The sequence below is a fragment of the Octopus bimaculoides genome, chromosome 14 (assembly GCF_046866305.1).
Source record: "Octopus bimaculoides isolate indiv1 chromosome 14, ASM4686630v1, whole genome shotgun sequence".
Classification (NCBI taxonomy): domain Eukaryota; kingdom Metazoa; phylum Mollusca; class Cephalopoda; order Octopoda; family Octopodidae; genus Octopus; species Octopus bimaculoides.
The window spans coordinates 13,511,706-13,537,399 of record NC_142941.1 but is presented as its reverse complement, the minus strand read 5'-3'; the positions used below and the strand labels follow the sequence as shown (position 1 = coordinate 13,537,399).

The 25,694-nt window shown below is 36.5% G+C and overlaps 2 protein-coding genes and 1 long non-coding RNA gene across 9 annotated transcripts; all 3 read left to right on the top strand.

Annotated features, from left to right (window-relative positions):
• The first annotated feature begins 1,798 nt into the window (after positions 1–1,798).
• On the top strand, positions 1,799–12,677 carry LOC128249363 (uncharacterized). The gene is made up of 3 exons (XM_089363314.1): positions 1,799–2,546; positions 7,545–7,617; positions 11,837–12,677. Exons 1-3 carry the CDS (start codon positions 1,936–1,938, stop codon positions 12,644–12,646), a joined length of 1,494 nt encoding a protein of 497 aa, XP_089219440.1. The 5' UTR covers positions 1,799–1,935; the 3' UTR covers positions 12,647–12,677.
• On the top strand, positions 7,957–9,175 carry LOC106877574 (uncharacterized). Its single transcript, XM_089362355.1, has one exon. The coding sequence runs from the start codon at positions 8,090–8,092 to the stop codon at positions 9,038–9,040; it is 951 nt and encodes a 316-aa protein (XP_089218481.1). The 5' UTR covers positions 7,957–8,089; the 3' UTR covers positions 9,041–9,175.
• Positions 12,678–16,681: 4,004 nt separating the features above from the next.
• On the top strand, positions 16,682–23,438 carry LOC106877576 (uncharacterized). 7 transcript variants are annotated; one of them, XR_001410394.3, is made up of 4 exons: positions 16,682–16,718; positions 20,096–20,253; positions 21,100–21,284; positions 23,075–23,438. It is a non-coding gene; the product is annotated as an uncharacterized LOC106877576 (long non-coding RNA). The 7 variants fall into 7 exon arrangements; XR_001410392.2 differs by lacking the exon at positions 16,682–16,718 and adding an exon at positions 19,513–19,616; XR_001410393.3 differs by lacking the exon at positions 16,682–16,718 and adding an exon at positions 19,588–19,782.
• The last annotated feature ends 2,256 nt before the right edge of the window (positions 23,439–25,694 follow it).

The following is a 25,694-nucleotide window of genomic DNA, read 5'->3' as shown; positions in this document are numbered from 1 at the left end:
TCCGACTACCTCCCTGTCATAACACTTACATATTCTGCACATGTATTCAAATTCTAAAGACAAACAAGCATTTTTGCATTCATACATATTTGCACATAAAATAAGTACCAGATTGGTGCTGGGGGTTGATGTAATTCACTTGTCCCCTCCCCACCAAAATTGCTGGCTTCGCAGCAAAATTTGTAGGGTCTCACAAAGGTAATAAGTCATCGTGACCTTTGGCTATTTGATGTGCTTGAGAAGACTTGTTAAGCCAAGTGAAATCATAGTTGTGGCTGGTGCCAGGAATACATAAAAGCACCCATGCTGATAACTCTTGGAGTGGTTGGCATTATGAAGGGCATCCAGCTGTAGAAACCAACCCAAGGTCAGACTGGAACCTGGTGCAGTTCTCCGACTTACCAATTCCAGTCAAACCTTCTACCCCATGCCTGCATGGAAAGCGGACGCTAAATGATAATGATAGATAGATAGATAGATAGACGTCCGGAAGATTACAATAATAATAATAATGGTTTCAATTTTTGCCACAAAGGTAACCGTTTGGGGGAAGGGGCTGTGTCGATTACAACGACCGCAGTCTTCAACTGGTACTTAATTTATCGATGAAAGGCAAAGTCCACCTCGGCGGAATTTGAACGCAGACGAAATATCGCTAAGCACTTCGCCCGACGTGCTAACGATTCTACCAGCTCGCCGCCTTTACAATAACAATGTAGATATGTACGCTCGTTTGTAGTGTTTTTATTGAATACATATAAAAGATTACGCAAAAAAATCTATAACAGGCCACGTGATATGAACGGAGGCGGAAGTGAGAGATATATACATCATAAAAAATAACAATGTGGACAACTAAAGAAATGAATGAAATGGATTCACCGCCAACAAAATAAATCTTCGCTTAACTGAACGAAGGATTTGTAGTATTTCCACTGGGAGTAGCTAATTTACTCAAACATTGCTGCTATAAGCCAAACAAAGCATTTTGCAACATACAGACTCGAATATGTAAATTATACATTATCCATACACACAGAACAGATCGATCCCTGCACAGTGCTCGTGTTTGTATATATCAAGACGTTCGTTTGACAGTTTGGGACATAGCAGCTAAATCCTTTCAAATCTAATTCGCATAAACACTTATACAGTTTTGTTGACTTCTTACTGTTGTATAGTGTAAATAACAACACTGTGATTGTCAAAACACACAGAAAACTACACAACACTTCTTTTGTCAACATCAGTCGTGTTTGATCATGTTTTATTGGATTTTAACACATTAAAAAAAAAAAAAAGTCTTGTGAGACTTTCATATTTATTTTCAAATTCTGTTTTCTTTTATGTTTACTTAACATAACAGACATAAAGAAATATAAATTCAATTCAGTTTAGTTCGAAATTGATCGTTCTTTCTCTCTTTCGCGCTCTCGGTTCAAACCCCACCGAAGTCAACTTTGTCTTTTATCCTTTCGGGGTCGATAAAAAAAAATTATCTATCCAAGACGAATTGTAGAACTGTTTGATCGCATATCTTGCGGTATTTGCTCTTTGCGTTCGGAGTTCAAATCCCGCCGGGTTGTAGACTTAATCCGACGCTCGATTTAACACCAACCAAAAACTCAGCCCGATTCAGTTTGAGGATCGAGGACTCACGCCCTCCCACTTGCCTCGGAGACTAAACGACTGTAGGCACTACTACCCTGCCTTCTTATTAAAAGATTTTTTTAAAAAATTAAATGTCATTTTATTTTATATCGTTATACTTCAGAACCAATTTTGCATCTTTATATCTTTACAACAATCAATTTCATTATATCGCATTGAACGGTTATATATAAATATTGTAATCTACAAACTTGTAAATATCAGAGAAAAAAACAATCGCATTAAAATTCGTTTGAAATCTTGTCAAACTTGGGAATTTAAAAAATGCTCAAATCAATACATGCTGGAGAAAGTCGATTCCATTGCGAAATGTGTGGGAAAACATTCGTTAATAACAGTGTTTTAAAAAGACACAAAATAAGACATAACGAAGAAAAATCTTATCACTGTGATATTTGTGGGAAATCTTTTGTCACTAATTCGAATTTAGGTAGTCACAAAAAGATACATATTACAGAAAAACCGTTTCCTTGTGAAATATGTGGGAAATCGTTTGTTCGTAATACGCATTTAAAAAGTCACATAAGGACACATACTGGAGAAAAACCGTTTCACTGCGAGACTTGTGGGAAATCGTTCACTCAGCAGCTCAGTTTAAAATCACACATAAGAACACACACTGGAGAAAAACCGTATGATTGTGATATATGTGAGAAATCTTTCACAGTGACGTCTGCTCTTGTAGTTCACAAACGATCACATACTGGGGAAAAACCTTTCCACTGTAAAATTTGTGGCAAGTCTTTCAGCAATAACAGATTAAAAACACATGAAAAAATACACACTGGAGAAAAACTATATCATTGTGATATCTGTGGGAAATCTTTCAGTGAAAATGGTAGTTTAAAATCACACAAAAGAGTACACACTGGATAGAATTTCTATCACTGTAAAATATGCAGTAAATCTGTTTTTTAGGAATTGCTCAAATTCTATCTGATTCATGAGTATATTCTCAGAAATATGTCAAACTGCTCACTTTAGTTGTTCATATGTATCCATGGAGAAAAAGAATATTGGTGTGAAGTAGATGGAAATTTTGACTCCATAAGTCATGTTCATAAACCCTTTAGCATTCAGATTTCTTTGACAGATGTATTGCTTATTTATTCACATTGTTTTGAATTAATCATACGTTATTTTATAGATTCAAGATTTCAACAATGTGTTTGTATATTTTTAGAATGACATTGTAGGGTAGGTATGAGAGGTTGGATCTAGTCAGTTTTAACATAAAACAGGTATAATATTTGGGCCAGATTAAATGCTAAATGGTTAAACCAGCCATATCAGGCCCAAATATTCTACTTGTTTTATGTTCAAACTGACCAGATTTAGCCTTTCACACCTACCCTACACAATGTCATTCTAAAAATAAACAATCACATTATCAAAATATTGAAGTTATGAAATAGTGCATGGTTGATTCAAAATAATGTGAATCAATAATGCATTTGACAGAAAAAAATGATTGGTAAAGGGTTAAAAAAAATACAGAGTATTAAAAAAAATTAGGATTTTAGAAGCAATTCTGAAATCATTTTCTCTAAATTGTGTTTTGTATTGTCAAACAAATACAAATTACTGAAATATATTGTTTTTTTTATATATATAATTGTGGATAATTTTATCAACAATGTCTTGATGTCATTCACGAAGAACATGCAGAATTTATGGATAAACATTCTGACATTATGTATGTCAATAAGTATCAATGTCATACTTTTCACATTTATGACTGGTTTCAGATAATCTATGTTATTTTAAATGCTACTGCTGTTATAAAATAAGAGACATATGTATATTTTAAATGGCTTTGTGCAACTTTACCATAAAGTAAATTGTTCTAGTTTGGTAAACAAAAGAAGTTGGTAAAATCTATTCTTTGAAAATAGAAACACTAAAATAAATTTGTGTAAAAGCTTCTCAATTGTTATCTCAAAATGTTTTACTTCAGTTTAAATTATGAAACATGATCAGGAATTAAGAACTTAAAGCTACCATAATTTTTAGTGGTATTTTTTGGATTGTTCAATGTGATATACTTCAAGATTGAAAGACTATTGAAAACCAGTTTATAAATATAATGTGCTTAATAAAATATACTCTACTACAAAACATCTCTCTGAGCATAAATTATTCAGACTGAAATTTTTAACACCTTCTAAGTCTTGAAACATGAGGCAATAAAAATACATATTTAGAATGAGTGTTTTAACTCCTTGCTTGTGTTGTTGAAGTTTTCATTCAGTGGTGGTTCTGCTGCCTGTCGTTTAACATTGTTATTCTGCGTTGGGTCTTGGACACTAGTGTAGCACCTGGCTAGCCAATGTTGATGCTCAAAGACTTGGCATGTGACCATACCAGATGAAGGGTCAACTGTAGATTGTATCACAGACGATAGTCCAGTCTGTTTCTTCTCTTGTTTGTTGGACACACAGAAAGTTTCCATCTACTATCTAGTGATTTGTGTAGCTATGTGGTATCAAAATTGATGGATTTCTTTTAATGACAAAACAAGTAAAAGAGTAGCAGTAAAAAAGAGTAATCCAGGAGAGGGAATTGAAAACTATAAAAATGCTAAACTGGATACCTTGCAGTATGTGTTCCAAGTTCCAATTCCACAATGGTGCTACATGGGTGATGGACCAAAAAGCACTGTTGCTAAAACAAATTGAATGTTCAGTCAGCCACGCCAAATAATCAGCGCCTGAACAGCCAAGCCCAATAGTCTCATTCCAATATGTAACTAGGAAATTAGTTTAATTAGGTTATATACAAACACTACCAAGTGACATGATAATTAAGGATACAAAGACAAAAATATGTATAGCAGTTTAGTAGTTAAGGTATTCAGCTTATGGTTATAAGGTTGTGAGTTCAATTCCTGGTGGCTCATTGTGTCCTTAAGCAAGACACTTTATTTCACATTGCTCCAGTCCACTCAGCTGGCAAAAATGAGTTGTACCTGTAGTTCAATGGGCCAGCCTTGTCACATTGTGTGTTATGCTGAATCTCCATGAGAACTACATTAAGGGTATGTGTACCTGTGGGGTACTCAGCCACTTGCATGTTAATTTCACAAGCAGGCTCTTCTGTTTGATCAAACCAAATGGAAATCTCATTGTTGTAATCAATGGAGTACCAGTGAAGCATAGATATTTAATAATACAAATAATATGTGAGTATATGCATATATACGTACATCATGCTACATGGCAGTGAAACATGGGCTGTAACTGCTGAGGACATACGTAAGCTCGCAAGAAATGAAGCCAGTATGCTCCGTTGGATGTGTAATGTCAATGTGAATACCCGTCAGAGTGTAAGTATCTTGAGAGAAAAGCTGAACATTAGAAGCATCAGTTGTGGTGTGCAAGAGAGACGATTGCGCTGGTATGGACATGTGGTGAGAATGGATGAGGATAGCTGCGTGAAAAAGTGCCACACCCTAACAGTTGAGGGAACCTGTGGAAGAGGTAGGCCCAGGAAGACCTGGGCTGAGGTGGTGAGGCAAGACCTTCGTACATTGGGCCTCACCGAGGCGATGACTACTGACCGAGACCTTTGGAAATGTGCTGTGCGTGAGAAGACTCGGCAAGCCAAGTAAGATCGTTGCCAGTGCCCCTGGACTGGCTCTTGTGCGGGTGGCACATGAGATGCACCATTTTGAGCGTGGCCGTTGCCAGTACCGCCTGACTGGCTCCCGTAGAATTTTCGAGTGAGATCGTTGCCAGTGCCCCTGGACTGGCTTGTGCGGGTGGCACATAAAAGACACCATTTCGAGCGTGGCCGTTTTCGTGCGGGTGACACGTAAAAGCACCCACTACACTCTCTGAGTGGTTGGCGTTAGGAAGGGCATCCAGCTGTAGAAACTCTGCCAAATTAGATTGGAGCCTGGTGTTGCCATCCGGTTTCACCAGTCCTCAGTCAAATCGTCCAACCCATGCTAGCATGGAAAGCGGACGTTAAACGATGATGATGATGATGATGATAGGGTGATAAATTGAATATTAATTCAATTTAAAACCAAGTGGCCTAGCATAGAAAAAGATCTGAAAATTCAGAAAAAATTGTACTACACGTGTATAAAGGATGACCACTAGGTGGACATCCAATATGCTAGAAAGAGGTCATCAACGACCCAACCACAAAGAAAAATAATGATGACCTCTTTCTAGCATATTGGATGTCCACCTAGTGGTCATCCCTTATACACGTGTAATATATAAATATATAAGCAGGGGAGCAAACTCCTAATCTGCCAACGACAGAACCACCAGACCGTCCAGCTTCAAGCTATTTATGCTCATCCCCAGTGGTAGATACTCGTCTGCTAGAGATAGCAGGAGCTTGCAATATATAGAAAATAAGTGACAACCAGTCGGTAATCTTGCAACAAGCAAATGAGCTAGTTAGAACAGCACAGTCAGGCAGTATATTACCGGTTATGGTGTATAACTAGTCAGAATGTTACTGTTGGTTTCACATATAATGATGATTTTTTTTAGACATAGTAGCCCTAACCAGTTGTATACTGCTTAACATATATAAAAATATAACTGTTTTAATATTCATATTGAGTGCGCTTTTGCCTCACATGTATGCATGTGCACGCACGCATACACACCAGTCATCTTGTCATTTCCATCCAGGAACAGAACACTATAGAACAGTGGTTCCCAAACTTTTTAGAGACGCGACCCACTATTTATGACACCAGTTTATGGTGACCCACTTAACTCTACTGGGTAAAAACATTAATGAAAGAAACAAATTTATTTCAGATTACATTTTCATTGAGGCCTGTGAGGAGGATGAGCCTGTTTCTTGCTACGCTCAATAATAGAATTAACATCAGGTTCAATGCGTGATAGTTTCAGCCGTAAAGAATTTGAGAGCTGCAGTTTATTTCGAAATTTGCTTTTAATCCCAACCATTGCTGAAAATCCAGCTTCACAATTATAAGATGACGCGAAAGGGAGAAGTACTTTTAATGCTTCGGTGGAAATGATTGGGTACGGGGTTTGAAGAGACGCCCAGAACTGTACCAATTTTCGGGTGTTAAAGATCATTTTCAAGGAAAAGTCTTCGGATAAATCGATAAGTTCCTCATCAGCTTTTGTTGATATTCTAGTCATCACGTCAGGTATTCTCCGTACATCTGTTTATAAATAAATCACACACGTGATTTGATTGACGTTAGGGTTAGGGTGTGATTTATTTATAAACAGCTAGAAGAAAACGGATAATACTGGTAAGTCGTTCAGTTATTTCCCTTGAATATTTTTATTTATTTTTTTTAAATCCCTAAACTTGAAGATTACCTCACTGTGTTATGATTCATGTCCTGTGATAGAACATAAATCATAACACAGTGATGTCCCTTCTCAACATCCGTTGTTATTGTCCCGTCATCTATTTGACATGACGACGATTCACATGTTTGGTTGGATTTTTGTAAGTCTTACAAGGTTTCTATAGATATACGTTTAACTCAATTTTGTCCTCCAGTAACTAAATTACTTCAGCACGAGACCGCAAACTATGTAGCAGGACACTGTATATTAATTAATTCGAATCAGTATTTTTACTAAAATTTATTTTATCGATCTTTCTTCAGTTCCCGCCCCAGAAGTAAAAGGGTCAATGTTGACCTCGGCTGGATTTCAACTAGGAACGTAAAAGGCAGTAAAATACCACAAGGTATCTTGTCCAACGCTTACTAAATTATTGTTAGTGTCTTTAATTCACATTATTCCATTTATATATTTTAAAATATATACTGACAGAGATTGCTAATTGAAATCTACATCGTGAATAATGCGTTTCTTTATTTACCGTACATTGTTCACTGTTATTAATTTTGGTAGTGATGAACAAAACTATGAAAAGTTAGCAGTAAAGAATGAAGTAACATCTGCGGAACTTGTACTAAGCAAAAAGGTAAATACATGAATGTTGTGTTGAGGTTTGTGGTAAATTCTTCAGATTCTGTCGTACGAATCTGAAACAGCTCCAGTTTTCGTTAGTAACGTTTGTTTAAATAATACCTGAACTGTACTCATTTAGAGAAGAACCTTATAATTATGAGATCAAGTGGAAATCATTTACTCGTGTCAGTTATATAAAAGGTTATGAAACAATACACTGGAGAAACACTTTCATGGAAAAATATGCGAGAAGTCGTTCACAAACAAAATTAATCTTTGTTGTGAAATGTTATGTTTATGGAAAGTCTTTTGTTAAAATTTGGGATTTTAAAATGCACAAAAGGTTACACTCCGAAGAAAGATGATCTCTCTGTGAAACGCATGGGAAAAGTATTTAGGTGATAACGAGATGTTAAAAATTCCATCCATGTGAAATATGTGGGACAACTTTCAGGTTTAACAGTACCTTAAGAAAACATAAAAGAATGCACACTGGGGAAAAACCGTGCCATTGTGAAATTTGTGGGAAATCTTTCAGTGACAAGAGTACTTTAATCGCACATAAAAGAATACACATGGGAGAAAAACCATTTCGTTGTGATATATGTTTGAAATTTTACTCCAGCAATTCCTCTCTTGTGTTCCATAAACGCAGTCATAGTGAAGATAAACCATATACTTGTGATGTATGTGGGAAGTCTTTCATTATGAATTCTAGTTTTCTAAATCACAAAAAAATACATGGAGAAAAGTTATTTCGTTGTGAAATATGTGGGGAATCTTTTGTCCGGAGTAGTTACGTAGAAATCCATATGAAGACACACACTGGAGAGAAGCCGTATCATTGTGAAGCATGTGGTAAGTCGTTCCGTGATAGCAGTACTTTAAAAACGCATATAAAAAGACACACTGGAGAGAAACCTTATTGCTGTGAGACATGCGGAAAATCGTTTGTCAAGAATTGTGTCTTGAACGAACACAAAAAAAGACACAACAAAGAAAAATCGTATCACTGTGATCTGTGTGAGAAGTCTTTTGTCACTATATCGGATTTAAATTTGCACAGAAGAATACACACCGGAGAAAAACCGTTTCCTTGTAAAATTTGTGGGAAGGCTTTTGTCTGTAGCAGCCATTTAAAAAGACACACGAGGACGCATACTGGGGAATACTTTTTTCACTGCGGAACATGTGGAAAAGCTTTCAGTGAAAATTCTAGTTTAAAAATTCATGAAAGAATTCATACAGGAGAAAAACCATTTAAGTGTCAGGTGTGTGGGAAAGCATTCAGTCATAGCACTTCTTTAAAAAGACATGAAAGACTACACACTGGAGATAGACTGTATCAATGTGAGATATGTGGAGCAGCTTTCAATAAAAACAGCACATTAAAAAGACATGAAAGAATGCATACAGGAAAAAATGCATATAATTGAGAAATATGTAGGAGAACCTTTACTTCGAGATTTTTTTATATTCCTTAAGCACAGTCTCTCTGGAGAAAGATAAAGAATTTCTGTCCCTATGATGTGTATGGAAAACATTTCACTAGCAGTTCTCGTCTTGTTATTCACAAAAGATTACTCACACTTGAGATAAATTCTGTCTCTGAGAGACCTATGGGAAAGCCTTTTTCTCAAATTAGTAATCTACCCCTTGTGCGAGTACATACTGAAGAAAAAGCCATGTGCACTAGTGTAGCTAGAGTGTGTGCCACCCAGGGTGGCCCTTCAGTTTGTTTCCCCCCAGACCCCAGCAAAAAGTACATATTGCTTACAGCTGACCCATAAGTGGTGCTGCTCCGCCTCTAGCTACACTAGTCGCCATGTGAGATATCTAGGATTGTCCAGTGGTTACTCTTTCAATTTTTATAAGCAACAGAAAAAATACCCACTACACATAAATTTTGTTGTTTCTACATCAGAAACCATTCTCTAGGAATTCCCTTCTAGTTATTGTATGACGTCGAGGGTTCCAGTTGATCCGATCAACGGAACAGCCTGCTCGTGAAATTAACGTGCAAGTGGCTGAGAGAAAGTTGTGGTGAAAGAGTACAGCAGGGTTCGCCACCATCCCCTGCTGGAGCCTCGTGGAGCTTTTAGGTGTTTTCGCTCAATAAACACTCACAACGCCCGGTCTGGGAATCGAAACCACGAGTCCGCTGCCCTAACCACTGGGTCATTGCGCCTCCACTGTCAAAGTTTAATAATACTGCAAAACTCATACTATGACTTCTTCACCAAAAATATGATTACTTGATCCACCCTAGTGCTATTACCCACTCCTAAGAATTCATACCTGTGTTCCAGGCTGCTCCCAAGCATAAGTGAGGCCCTCCTCCCTCTTACTTTTTGCACACAGCACAACCCTTCCATTCTAGAGTATTTTCACTCTCTTCATCACTCCAACATAAAGAGGAAATTTCTAGTGTTTCATTTTTTGTTTCATTCATAGGACTGTGGCATAACCTTGAAGGGTTTTAGTTGAATTAATCAATCTCAGTACTTTTTATATCAACCACTTTTGTTGAACCACTAGGTTATAGAAATGTTAACAAAACACCACCATTTGTCAAGCAGTCAGAGGACAAGACATACACATAACGGGCTTCCACAAGTTTGATATAGCAAACTCATTCCAAGACATTGGTCAGCCTAGGTCACTTGCATAAGATGCCATGCAGTGGGAATGAACCTGAAACCATGTTTGCAAAAAAAGCTCAACTGCACAGCCATACTTGTATGTATTATTTGAGATCTGTTACTTCAAGACAGTTGGTGTGATCATTTGAAGGTCCAGAGAATCTTACACATGGCTAAATGTTAGCACCAGGCCACTCTTCTACCATGTACACTAATAACTTATGAAGTTTCAATTCTGTATATACGATTAGGGTTTATACTATATTTGTGATGGTCATAATTTTGGGGATTTTTTTTGGTGGGGGGGGGGGGGATTCTTGTAATTGCTATACAAAACTACACGTTTGTAGAAATTTTTAATAAAATCAGACCCTGTCCGACAAACCAAAAAATTCGGTTTTTTGATTGTCGCATTGCCACCAAAAACTATCTAAATTGTATAACTGGAGTTGTATTTTTAAAGCAGTCACCCGCACTTTCATCAAGTAGATTCTACTACAGCTAATAGATTCTGTGAGTTTTAATATGCAACAATAACAAACATACAAACACTTTTTCAGCTTTAGTTTTATTTTCGTTTTAATTTCATATAACACTATAGTTTCATGGTGATCTACAACCGGTCGTAGTGGAATGTACTCAACGGGAGGCAATGGGTGAACTTTTTTTTATGAATGAAAACTACAGTACTACAGGTCTTTGATTTGCTTTAGCTATCGCGCCTTCGTTTTAAAAACAAATGGGAAATAGTAATGGCAGGAATATTTTTCTTAGATCTCCTCGACTGGCAACAACAAGAATCACGCACTTTCAGCGGAAGTGAAAGTACATACTACTCCCACAATTCTTTTCTTAATTTACTTAACACAGTGACCTCCCTTGTGAACATCAGCTGTGACAGTTCAATAATTTTCGCATATCCATCAATCGCATGTTTGGTCGGAACTCTTAACTCATTTTAAAAAGTCTTCACAGGTTTTTATTATTATTTCCACATTCTGTTTACGTAACATAACAGTCATGAAGAAATATAACTCCCATTCAACTCAATTTGAAATTCACTAAATAATTATTGATTTCTTATATATGTTTAAACCCTCAACTAAAGGTAACAGGTAACATTCGATCATATCCTATTTTATTGACTCTGGAAGCATGGAAAGCAAAGTCGATTTTATTTGAATAATTAACTAAACACATTTTAATAACTGCAAATCACATCTGCTTTTTGTATTATCGTTAGGTTTAGAGGCCAATTTTCATTATGTTTTCGTAAATATAACCGTATTGAAACAACTACAGAATAAATATGTGAGATGTCTCTTGCGATGATAATTCTAAGACAATCATTTGCTACATTAAGCGTCTATATACAGTAAAACCTCGTCAGCAATATTTATTTATAAATTCACCAGGGTAGAACACTATGAAATTATCAGGAAACTTTTTTAATTATGATAGTCATTTAAAAATATAAAAGACAATACAGTGTGGAAGAACAACTGAAATATACGGGGAGTCATTATTTGAGAAAAGTAATCGAGTAGACAAATGTCTCAAAGAAAAACTCTATCACCGAAAATTATTTAAAATTCTTTTGTCAATATTTGGGATTTTAAAATGCACAAGGGAATACATGCAGGAGAAAGGTGCTTTTACTGCGAATTATGTGGGAAATCGTTCGTCCGTAATAGTAATTTGAAAGAACACCAAAGAAGACACACCAAAGAAAAATCCTATCACTGTGATATTTGTGGGAAATCTTTCATCACTAATTCGGATTTATGTGGACATAAAAGAATACATACTGGAGAGAAACCGTTTCCCTGTGAAATATGTGGAAAATCTTTTGCTCGTAATAGTCTTTTAATAATTCACATTAGAACACACACTGCAGAGAAACCGTATCGGTGTGACATTTGTGGGAAATCTTTTATTACTAACGGGGACTTAAGTAGGCATGAAAAAATTCACAGTGGAGAAAGACCATTTTACTGTGAAATATGTGGGAAATCTTTTCTCCGAAATAGTAATGTGAAAAGACATATAAGAACACACACTGGGGAGAAACCATTTAGTTGTGAAATATGTGGAAACACTTTCACTGAAAATAGCAGGTTAAAGTCGCACATAAGAACACACACTGGAGAAAAACCATATCACTGTGATATATGTGGAAATTCCTTCACTGTAAAATGCTCTCTTGAATCTCACAAACGGGTACACACCGGAGAAAAACCATATCACTGTCATATATGTGGCAAATCATTCAGTAATAACCGGTTAAAAGCACATGCAAAAATACACACTGGAGAAAAATCACATCATTGTGACATATGTGGCAAATATTTTAGTAAAAGTGGTAGTTTAAAAACACACAAAAGAGTACACACTGGATAGAAAGCCTAACCCTGGAAAATAGGAAGGAAATCTCCAAGTATAATCTTTTGCAGTTACTTCATGCAACAAGTGATATCTTAGTTCTGCTGTTTTGTCACATTTTTAACCCACCAGCGGTGGAGGCGCAATGGTCCAGTGGTTAGGGCAGCAGACTTGTGGTCATAGGATCGCGGTTTCGATTCCCAGACCGGGTGATGCGAGTGTTTATTAAGCGAAAACACCTAAAGCTCCATGAGGCTTCGGCAGGGGATGGTGGCGAACCCTGGTGTACTCTTCCACCACAACTTTCTCTCACTCTTACTTCTTGTTTCTATTGTGCCTGTAATTCAAAGGGTCAGCCGTGTCACGCTGAATATCCCCGAGAACTACGTTAAGGGTACACGTGTCTGTGGAGTGCTCAGCCACTTGCACGTTAATTTCACGAGCAGGCTGTTCTGTTGATCGGATCAACTGGAACCCTCGATGTCGTAAGCGACAGAGTGCCAACAACAACAATCCACCAGCCATTTTGACCCTTGAAACAGAAGTCAAAAGCATCTCTTTTAGTGGTTAGATTTTGACTTTTTCTGGATGGCACAGAATAACCCTGCCACTGCTCTTCTCATGTTCTCTACAAAACCCAGCAATACAACAAAATTGGCTCTTTTCTATTGTTTCAAATCATAAGTCATTAAGCTGAATGAAAAATCATTTGCTGGTTGCTATTTCCATCAATCTAAAAAGCACATACTTTATCCGTTTTGTTTGTTTATATCTGGTAAATGAACTTTTGCTGGCAAACATATAACACTCAGATGAAATGTGAACACAAGAACATTCACTTCGTACATTGAACTTCTCTTGTTTGGGTAGTTTTAATACAAAACTTTTTTTTTTTGGTTGACCTGAACAGAATTTACTTGTCTGTCTTCCATTCCCTTATGACATTTTGAACAGTACAAATTAATGAACTTTGTTAAATAGAAAGATGTATATGTACATTTTTGTAATAATTTATGTGAACTTGTAAATTAAAACCTGTTATACTCTTTACCGGAGTTACTGTTCTATTTCAAATGTGTACTCAGAAACTATGTGCTGTTCAGCTACTATTGAAATATTGTACCATTTAGACTGGCTGAGATTTTCTTCTGTTGGTTCATGGAAAATAAAACTTAATTTAATGTTATATATCCAAACTTGTCTTCATTTTCTACAAGATATGACCATCCTCTTCCAAACATAGAAGTGTTGTGAAGCAAGTAGCATTTTTTTACTGATTAGATTGAGCAGCAAGTTCATATTTCCTTTTCTATACTGCACTGAACTGGTGATCAACCTTTCACCAACACAGCTTCATTTGTGGTAACAGCTAAGAGATTTTCTATCTGTTTTCTAAATTAGTGCTTTCTCTTCAATGTCTCAAATGATGCCAGTTTTTTTAGTCAGTCATATGCTTAAAACTGCTTACTTCCTGCCCACTAACTCAGGGGTTTTCAAACTTTTTGACTTGCGGACCCTTTATATTTCAGGCTTTACCTTAGGGACGCTTATGAAATTTATACATAAATATTTGCTTAAAATAACATATTTTTGCATTTATTTATTTAACAGCATTTAACAAATAGGTTTATTGTCAATTAAAAGATTTCGATTAAAAAACATATATAAAATCAAATTGCCCATAAAAAGTATTTGTTGTCCACAGACCCCCTGTCTTGTCCTTGCGGACCAGTTTGAAAACCCCTGCACTAACTCACCTCACTGTTCATGCCCTTCTTGTAGGTTGACTTGTAACAGTTAAATGGAACAGTAATGATATCAAACTCATCAGTCTCAGAGGATTTGTAAAGGCCATGGTCACTAATCCACCCTTCAGAAACTGTAGATGCAAATCATAATTTTTTTTCAACAATGCAGCAGTAATTTGATAATGCAAATATTTTATAGAGATGTGGTACACTGGTAACAGATAGGTTAACTTTAAATGAATAGTTTCTTCTTTCCACTTGGTGCTATATGCAATAAGGCTTCCACTCTCTCTCTTGCCATGCTATCCTGTGATCTGTATCTAGTTCCATGTTCCCCCATCCACCAGCCTGCCTCATTTTCAACAGTTCTTCTGCTGTTCTAGAGCAGGGGTTTTCAAATTTTTTGACTTGCGGACCCCTTTATATTTCAGGCTTTACCTTAGGGACCACCCCCTTATAATAAACGTTTATGAAATTTATACATAACTATTTGCTTAAAATAACATATATTTATTTAACAGTATTTAGCAAATAGGTTTATTGTCAATTATACACACAGGATTTTTTAAATATACACTTAGTGAGAAGGATGTGCTTGCTTGCCTCTGCACAGAGCCCCTGTCGGACCACATTTTGAAAAACCCTGTTCTAGTCTTCCACACTTTCTCTTTTAGGAGCCCATGTCATGGCTGTCATTTAGTCAATGTTGGGATCTTTCCTCTGGGTGTGACCATAAGTGAATAACTGTTTGTTGTTAAATGTTAAACTTACACAGGTTGCAATAAAAGGTTTAGTGTATTCAACATTATCAATAAAATCAGAGAGGAGCGTTGGCAAACACATCTGTGCAGTTCATTGGTGGAAACACTTCCTACCTGCATCTCATTTTATAATGTAATACTCCCTCTGATTTCTCTCTTGAAGTCAATCTCATTATCACCAGCCATCATGGACAGCAGAAATGATATAGAGTGGACACTTCTTCTCCAGTGTCAGTAAGCATGTTAAATACACTCATTTTTTTTCTTTTGCTTTGTCTTTACTAATCACTTTACAGCATAAAATGAGCTTATAGAATTTAACATGAAACAACTTTGGCACTATCATGCTATTAGCTGTCAGAAGTGAAAGTGCTCTCTGCCTGCATGCCTGTCGATTCTTTGGCTACTGACAGCTAATACCATGACTGGCCGAAGCGAGCTATATGTCTGTCTGTCTATCTCTCTCTCTCTATCTATCTATCTATTACTCGAAAGTTCGCGCGTCCGGGCTAGCTAGTCGTGAGTAGAAAACACAAATTTAATATAAAAACATATTTCCTGAAATTGCAAATTATTTAAAATATAAAAATATAATTTTCAACAGAGAGAATTTATCAAAATAGAAAACAAATGAAGTTTGAAGTTTAAAAATAATAGGATCGACCACTCACGACTAGCTAGGCCGGACGCGCGAACTTTAAATATTTGATGGTTTTGCACACAAATACTGACACACGTCACGGTTATATTTCCAAAGTTCATCTTTTTATTTTCTGATGTATCAGTGTATATCTGTGTGAATCCACCAATTTTTAAAATTATATTAAATTCTGATATATGAAGAATCTTCACCATCTGAAATAGTTTTATTGAAAATATCTATTTGTTTTTGGAAAGAAAGCTGACTCGGGTGAACTTTACCAAATTTCTCTCTCTCCACCCATCGAAAATTTTTTCTTACAACAAATTCCGATAGAATTGGAACGTTTGCCATCTGAAGTATATTTGTGAAAGAAATTTCATTCAAAAATATCCGTTTTTTACTATAACTTACAAGGAAACATTCGTTGGTGGGCACTATTGTGTAGGTTTGCCTGTACATACATACATATATAAATATATATATATATATATAGAAATATAAAGAGCAAAAATACTGGAGATTCAGTAAACAACACATGGTAAAATTACGAGTTGAAGATATGTAAAGAAAGAAGAAAAATGCCTTCGTTTCACATAGTTTAATATTTTTTTATATAAATATATACATATTATGGCATAACTACAGGGTTTTACCCGCCAGACTTTAGGTTATGCCCATATTATATGGGTGTTGTAAAATCCAACCGGTTTTCGCTATTTAAATTAGCTTTTCAAGGGGCATTGTATAGTGATATCATAACGTAATTATGACATATATATAATGCATGAAGTTAACAAAAACAGGTAGTGTGTACTAATTTGCATACGCGCACTTGTAAGATCGACTACTCACGACTAGCTAGCGCGGACGCGCGACCACTTTCTTTAGTAGTACCCGTATATATGTGCGTGTAAGAGAGGTAGAGAGACAGAGAGAAGGTATGTTTTTGCTTGTTGTTTGCATGTATGTTTATGTAGAAAATGAAGTTGACTCAATGGAATAATGACAGTGGTCGAAGTTATAGACAAATTTTTTTTTATTTAACCGTTACATTTTCTTTCTCGACTGCTACCGTGCAGCCTTAATTTTTTTACTTGTCCTGTTCTCATCATTCTGGCCGCATCATAGAATAATGTCTGTTGATGCGACGATGGTGAAATAGTAAAAGACGGGAGAGATATAAAGTGAGGAGGAGATATCCTTCTCATGAGAAAAGAGTTGCATGCAAAAGAAGAAAAAAAGTTAAGAGTCTACAGCTGTGCACAGAAACTGGGTGCAAACATGCATATATGCATGTGTAAACATTGTGCTGTGCAGCAAAATGAATGGACAGTACAAAGTGACAAAACCTGGTTGGTAATAGTGTCCTGTGAAAGGTCTATGCTGAAAAGTGAGAAATGGTTAGTTCTCTTGGGTGGATAGCTGTTCTAAATGTTGCATTTACGTATGGCAACTGTTTCCCTAGTGGATCTGTGCATCGGACTGTAGTACATTGGTCTGCGATATGGAAAGTAATTGGTGTGTGTCCATTGAGTCGGTGACTTCCTGCCTTTCGTGTTGTGTAATTCTTGTTGATGCGACTGGCATGGACTGTAATTTTTTTTTCAAGAGGTCATGCGATGCTGAAGCAGTAACTTTGAAGTCGAGCTCACCAAATGTAATGGATAAGGTAACGGAGACTGCAATTCTGTAGCTCAGGAGTCAGCAATTGTGGCAGAGTTGTTGTGTTCGAATCACGTTCTAGACACATCGTTGTATCGTTGTGGTCGGTCTGACACCAGTTGTAGCCGTCTAGCCGTGTACCATGTGGTGTGTAATAAAGCTTTGCTTTGCTGGTTGTAGTCGACAGCGAGATGTGTTCTGCTGTCAGTAGAGAGAGAAAGAGTAGGTAATGCCTGATGCTGACAATAGAGAATGTGAAGGTGGCATTGTCACTTCTTGATTTCGGCCGACTGTAGAAAAAGAGGTATACCACCGTGATTGCTATTGTTTTCGTCTGGTGTCCGTGTAGATCCACTGTTCGAATTTAATCTATGTCCAAATGAAGTCACTACATATGTATAAGTTCGTTCTAACCATTTCTCTTATTTCTGTAAAATGCCCTTCTGTTTTTGAAAATTGTGGATGCAAATTCCAGAGAAGGAAGGAAATGGAAATGTTATTAATTGTGTGGTAGCAATTTGTTTTTTGTTTGTTCTTTTTTTAAATCTGGTGAAACTCTCCATGTAATGATTACCAATTAAAAACAAAACAATTTAAAAATTAAACATTAGACCAAATTTTGCTTACACGGGTTATTTCCGTGTGTAGAAGAAAGAAATACAAATTACAAAGATACAAAAGAAAATAAATAATGATAAATATAAAGTTACACAGATTCCCATGAATTTGAGGCTAAATTAAACACCAGAACACATTTTATGAACTTCATAAAACATATTTTTGAAATCAGACAAGATAATACTGTCTAATACATTTTATGAAGCTCATAAAAGTATTACTAGTGTTGTGACGTCGCCAACAAAATTCATGCAAATATGTCGAAAACAAACTATCGGACGTCCCATGCATCCTCCGATAATTTGCTTTCATTTGACTCCAAATCCCTTCCACGGTGTTTTTGCTGACTGAGGCATCGTTGGGATCGACGAAGGTGACATTGTGGTTGACAGTGAAATCGTCTGGAAGACTGTTATACGCTGCCCAGGAGTCTGTGATGATCTTAGTTCCTGGCAAAACGTGGCGAGTAATAATGGGCAACAGTGTTGCTGCACTTGTGTTTTCCACAGGAACTAAGACACTTTTCAGACTTTCCTGCTCGACCAGTCCAAGAACCCAATGCCCCTCTCGATAACTTCCACGATGATGTTTCCTGTGCATAAACTTGGATTCGAGGAGCTCTACAACGACGTCCTCTCCTCCAAGTTGCACAGGGTGGTCAAAGCACCACATGGCACAAACATCGCGAAAGTAATTGTACCATTTGACAATTGCTTCTGGGCCAATTCCAACTTCGCTCATCACAACACTCTGTTTGCATTCAATTCTGGCCCAGTAATACATCAACTCTAGGAGACGAGTCAATGGTAGATGGGAGTCCGAGAAAAACGAGTCTCGCCTGATGCTACGAAATTGCCTGCAAACAGGACACCTCCACATTTTCCCATCGGATACTGTATTGCGCGTTGCAAGGAACATCCGCTGATTACAGCATTCCATGGAATTGTGGATCAATCCCACAGACGCCAGGAATTGGTTTGTTGAATCCGCGTTACCCGTTATGGCAATTATTTCTCGCAGATTGTGATGTCTTTCAGTTATGTCATCAACGGAAAGGACAGATTCAACAATCCTATATCGTCTAGCCATAGTGGGATCGAATGGAAGAGTATATGATGTGTCTTAGGAATTGTGAGACAATGTACAGGAGAGTCTGTTGCCAGATATGTGTGTGTGTGTGTTTCTGCTTGTGAGTCTGTGTTTTTGCTTGTGTACAGGCGTGTGTGTGTGTGTAAAATTCTGTCTGTGCTTGTGTGTACAGGCGTGTGTGTGTGTGCAAAATGAAAATAAAATTTAAGATTCCTTTCAAAATTCTCTGCAATGAAAATTGAAGACAGAGAGAAAGATAGTAATTTCCAACCTTCTGCATCCAAGGGCTTCCTAATTCAAACTAACAAGAATTGAATGGCGGGCTTTCGGTACTAGATCCCATAACTTCCGGTCGTTGTGCGCATGCTTACTGATTAAAGGCGGTCTCTCGTTTATAGATCCCATAACTTCCGGTCGTTGTGCGCGTGCGTACTGATTAATGGCGACCTTATAGTGTTTCAAGCAAGGTGTGTTTAATTACTTTTCTGAATAACATCGGCGATTTCCGTAAAAAATATATTTATTTTTTACATATGGAGTTGGAGGAAAAGGATGTCTTTTTGAAGTCGGCGTAAAAACGAAAGAGATAGAGAGAGCGTGATGTGATCAGGAAAAATCTTTTGAAGTTGGCATGTGAGGGTGTGGCCTGTATTTCGATAATACATTTCAAAATAAATCATATAAACCAAACAAAATTAATTAAAACGTACTGATCATAAAATCGATCTGATCTGATCATAAAATCGTCAACAAACATAAAACAAAGAAACTGAGAGAAACAAAAAGTTAGCAGGAACAAAATTGTAGCACACACACACACACACACACACACTCACGAGGCTGTACTATACATAGTTTTTATGCGTTTAATGGAACACGATTGTATATTTAATGTAATTATTAAGTGAATGTCTGTGATGTTTTATGTTTATTTTTTTCCTTTCAGCCATCAAATTGACGCCGTGGCCTCCCTAGTCTCCAGGCGAACAAATGTTAATAAGTAGGACTCACAGGGCAACACAGCTCTACGTCAGGCTGTGGAGAAGAACTTATAAAGATGTAGTCAAAGTCCTGTTAAAAAAGAAAGGAAATAACATTTTACAGGTTAGCGAATATATGTATATATATATATATCTTTGTATAAAGATATGTACCCTTGTGGGCATAACTACAGGGTTTTACCCCCCAGACTTTGGGAGGTCATAACTTTCAGAAAAATGAATATTTTTTAATGAATATGCCCATTTGTGTATGTATGTTATATATGTGTGTGTTATATGTATATGATATATACATACAATTTAGTGCCCCAAATTTTGTTTCCTCATATTTTTTAAATAAAAGTTGCTCATTTCCTTGTGTAGATAATGATTATGGTAATAAATAAATATTTTTGATGAGTTGTAGATCGATACCCTTCCACCCTCAACATACACTTTTTCACTTTCTTTCCCACAATCCAGACATAATTGTTTGATACAACATTGAAAAATGTGGATTTCTATTAAATTTCATTGAAAAAACGGGTGATCTTTCGGAGATGATCTCACAAAATTGAAATTATTTGTTCGACAGTTTATATTTTTTTAATTAAAAATTTTCTTCAGCTCACGCAGACCTGTACATACATACACAAATATATACACACACATAAACGCATATATATACACAAAAATACATAAACAAATGATCAGTGAATATATAAAACACATGTATATATATATATATTTATGTATATATGTATGTGTGAGAGTGTGTATGTATGTATATAATATGCATACGTGTGTGTGTGTCTGCGGGTATAGATACATTATAAACCTCATTTATTTTTCCCCACCTTCATTCCACCTGTTTATTAATCTTTCTCTTTTTCTGACATTTTTCATTTTTGCCCCCCTCCCACCTCCAATGGACACCATCTTTAATGTCTTTATTGTGTATCTTTTTTAGGTTACTCAGCGACATATTAATGGCGGTGGGACACCTCTACATGTTGCCTCTCAGGAGGGACACACAGACATTGTTAAACTACTACAACATAATTCTGCTGATGTCAGTGTTGTGGCCGTCAATGGTTGGACGCACAGACGTTAAACTTCTACAACAGAATGACCTCTACGTCTGGCAGTTCAAAAGTAAGTCCCCAATGGATTTGGATTATCCAAATCTGTTTCTTTAATGTTTGCTTTCTTGTTTTGAGTTATTCATGTCATAATCCCACCATGGGTCGTCGTGCTTCAACTCTCTCTCTCTCACTCTAATGACACTGTAATCTAACTTCATTTATTAATCATCATAATTATTGTTGTTGTTGTTACCTGACTAGATTCTTTATTTCATCCCATCCTTCGTTACCTCAACGTTGCAGGTTCAAATCCTCCCTCTTCTTCCATTCATTCCATGTAAAACACCTCACTCCCCACCCACCCATCTTGTAATTTTCTTCTTTCCTCTGGCCCTGGACTAAATGTAAAATCATCCCCTTACTTTGATCTGTTTATGTTCCAAGTTCAAATCCTCCCAGAGTATCTATTAACAACCTGGGGTCAAAATCTGTACCAGTAATATCCAGGGGTTTATTTAATAAATTGTCCCCCCTCTTTTCTCCTCTTCCTGTGTCTGATTACTGTTGGATGGAATACCTTGTGGTATTTCTTTACCACCCTTTATGTTCAGAGTTCTGATCCTGCTAAGGTCACTTTGTCCTTCCATCTTTGCTAGGCTGATAAAATACAATACCAGTCATGTATTGGGGTCCTTATAATCCACATTAACACTTCTCCCCATCCTAAATCTTATGTCTATATAACACTTGTTCATTGTTCCCCTCAGACCGTAACAGCATCTTTTTGGCCTTACATCCTTTGAATCCAGCTTCTAATAACCTTCTTCTCAATGTGTGAGTTGATATGTCTTTGTTTGTTGCCAACCAAAACTCAACAGCTATGTCAAAAGAGGTGTTTTTCCTATCCACCAGTGATGTCCTCTTCAGCAACCTGTCTTCCCTTGTGGTTGTACACGTTTTGCGACCTCGTCCTTTACAATTTTTGAAAGAATTTCTCTCATTGTACCTTTTGATGGAAATCTTTTCTCAAGCATTTTCAATTATCTTACAATTTCTACTTGAGAGAATCCTTCACTTGATAATGCAATGATTTGAGACATTTAAGCTTCAGGAATCTATTTCTTTGGAGACATTTTTAACAAATATTAACGACTAATAAGTTATCAATAAGATATTCAATGGAAAAATAGGAAATAACATTAGTGTTACACAATGAGTGACAGAAACTTGACCCAGCCATTTTCACCAACACTAATTAGATGTAATTTATAAAACATTGTAGAGGCATTTTCAATTAGTTGATCTCAATTATCATTAGTGACAAATGTGGTAGAGTAGTTGTGGGGGAGGGAGTAGTTTTACATATATTCCTTGTAATGTTGTTTTTGTATTAACTACAACATCAGAAAGACAGTTTGTGTCTGTCAACCTTTGTACAGAGGTATAAATTGTGTGTCCTCAAATTTGTTCGTAACTGGGTTTTCACCCCCATTGCAATTTTAAAAAAGGTAAAATCGGACAGAGCTTATGATATGACCTGATATTTAACTAACATTCTTAGAAACAGAGAACAAAAACTTCTACCATCTGTTTACCATAAATTCTTGCAAGTGTAATTTTCAATTGATTTTTCTTTAAAATCTTCACCATTTTCACCTTGCTTTTCCACCGCTTTGTTATTTTTAATTAACATTCTTAGAAACAGAGAACAATGCCTTTTATTTTTTTATGTTTCTTAACTATTTCGCATTCCTCTATTGACATAGTTTATTTGTTATATTTATGACAACCTACAGTACACATCTTTTATGTAATCGTTAATGATTTTGAAATTATTTCTTATTGTTTTATGTTTTGCAGGGAGGAATTTAGAAATCAAAAATGTCCAACTGGAAAATATCAAGTGTGACAACACTTAAAACATTTAAGAACAGAGCTTCCAGATGCTGTACACATGGTACACAAGTTCTGATCAAGAGAGACAAACACTGAAAACACTCAGAGAAGCTCTTGATCAAATGCCTTCCAGCCAGGACCCTCCTGTCTTTATGTAGGGAACCCAGAATCACATTGTCCAATGTGTTCTTCTATAAGGTGATAATTGAATCAAAGAGGATTTGGCTACTAATTCTAGCAAATCTATCTACCACATAAGAGATTCCATTCCTGAATTGGTTCCTTCTTAGAAATTAACTTTTGAAATAAAGATAAACTTTGAAATGTTCATTTGTTGTTGCTGTGTATCTAAGCTCCTCCCCAAACGCCTTCCATTGTTGTAGAGACAGTTTTCATATCCTCTCATATATTGATAGTTATCTACCTTCATTTATAGCTGAAAAGGAAATGTCTGGTATATAAATATTGATGTTTTTTCTCTTTATATATCATATAGAGATAGTTTTTCTATGTAATACATGATGTACCTATGGGTATTTCACTTTGTCCGGTTGTGGTTTTTTAAGACAGGCCCCTTCTAATGTGGGGGTGTTTGAATAAAACTCAGGGTTGGGAGTGCAATTAAGAATTATCTCTATTTTATATTCTAGCTTTAGGATCATTGTTAGTTACTAATTACTGCAGTTTGTTTTTTTTTCCAGCAAAAAATAAAACTTTTATGATTGCATATATAAAAAATAAATCCATGAATTTCAAATTTATTAATAGCTGTGTTGATAAATCCTTTCCTATTAAAATAATGATAGATTTGTGATTTTAATTTCAATGTGATTGTGGAAAAGACACAGTGACTCTCACCTTCCAGATAACTTGTTATTAGATCCGTTCATGATAGGAGAGAACAAAACTGGTTGAGCTGAAATTAAATACAAAAATATTTCAATTACATCAAATTTATTTCAGAAATTGAGCAACAATTACTATGAAAATTTATGAAATTCAAACAAATTATTTTGTATCAAAGTTTGTATAGAATTATTTAAAATAAATTACTGACGTATCTTACTAATTTTTAGCTCTAAAACGGGGGAGTGAAATTATATCAACATATCATCATCATCATCATCGCTTAACGTCCGCTTTCCATGCTGGCATGGGTTGGACAGTTCGACTGGGGACTAGTGAGCCAGATGGCTGCACCAGGCTCCAATCTGATCTGGCAGAGTTTCTACAGCTGGATGCCCTTCCTAATGTCAACCATTCCGAGAATGTAGTGGGTGCTTTTACATGCCACCAGCCCGAGGGCCAGTCAGGTGGTACTGGCAATGGCCACGCTCAAAAGGTGTTTTCCACGTACCACCGACAAGTGCCAGTAAGGTGACGCTGGTAATGATCACGCTTCAATGGTGCTTTTTATGTGCCACCGGCACGGAGGCCATGCAGCAGCCCTGGCCATGATCACGCTCGGATGAGAGGCCCTTTGTCACCAGCAGAGGTAGGAACTCTCCGAACTTTGCCCAGGCTATTCTTATTCTAGCAGCTATACTTTCAGCGCACCTTCCCCCGCTACTGACTTGGTCACCTAGCTAATGGAAGCAATCAACTACTAGTTTTTCTCCCTGGAATGTGGCAGAAGTTGTTCTCTGCACATTTTCAGTGTTTATTGCTCCTGAGCATCTGCCACATACAAAAACTATCTTCCCAGTTAGCCTTCCTTTGATATTGCTGCTCCTCTTATGTGTCCATAACTTACACTGGGTACATCTTATGGAGTTTCTACCTTCGCCTTTTCTACAGATCGAGCAGGGCCATCTACCTGAAGAGGTTTGTGGTCTGTCTGCTTTCCTACTTATTAGGACTTTGGTTTTAGCTATGTTGACTCTAAGGCCCTTCGATTCTAATCCCTACTTCCATCAAACTTATTACATAATTATACATAAATGTATTCACACAGGAGAGAAACCATATCAGTATGAAATCAATGGTGAATCTTCCTGCCAAACATATTACATAACTATACATAAATGTATTCACACAGGAGAGAGACCATATCAGTGTGATATATGTAGTAAAAGCCATTCTCTCCAAGAATTCACTATAAATAAACATATTCAGAGAAATAACAGAATCAATGTCAAAATTGAAATTGCTAAATAAAGTCCTTCATATTTGTTAATCAAATTGTTTTTTTCTCTTTGGTAGAACAAGTAATTTTATGAATATAAATAATTTCCTATGAGCAAGGCTATGTGGTTTAGAAGTTTGCATTGTAACCACGTGGTTGCTGGTTCAATCCTGCTGTGCAGCATGTTGGGCAAATGTCATTTCCTATGGTCTTGGGTTGATCTGTACTTTGTAAGTAAAACTGAATAGATGGAAACTGTACCGAAGATAATTGCCAGGTAGCTACTATTACACCTTTCCCATGACTTACAACCGAGTTCCATTCTGACTGACAGGTCGTATGTCGAATTAATATTTTTCAACACTATTTTCATTCAAACGCAACTGATGCTTGAAAGTGAGTGAGGGAGAGACAGTGGTGTATTGTTGGGCAAGGGGACTATTTCGAAGGAGATGATGT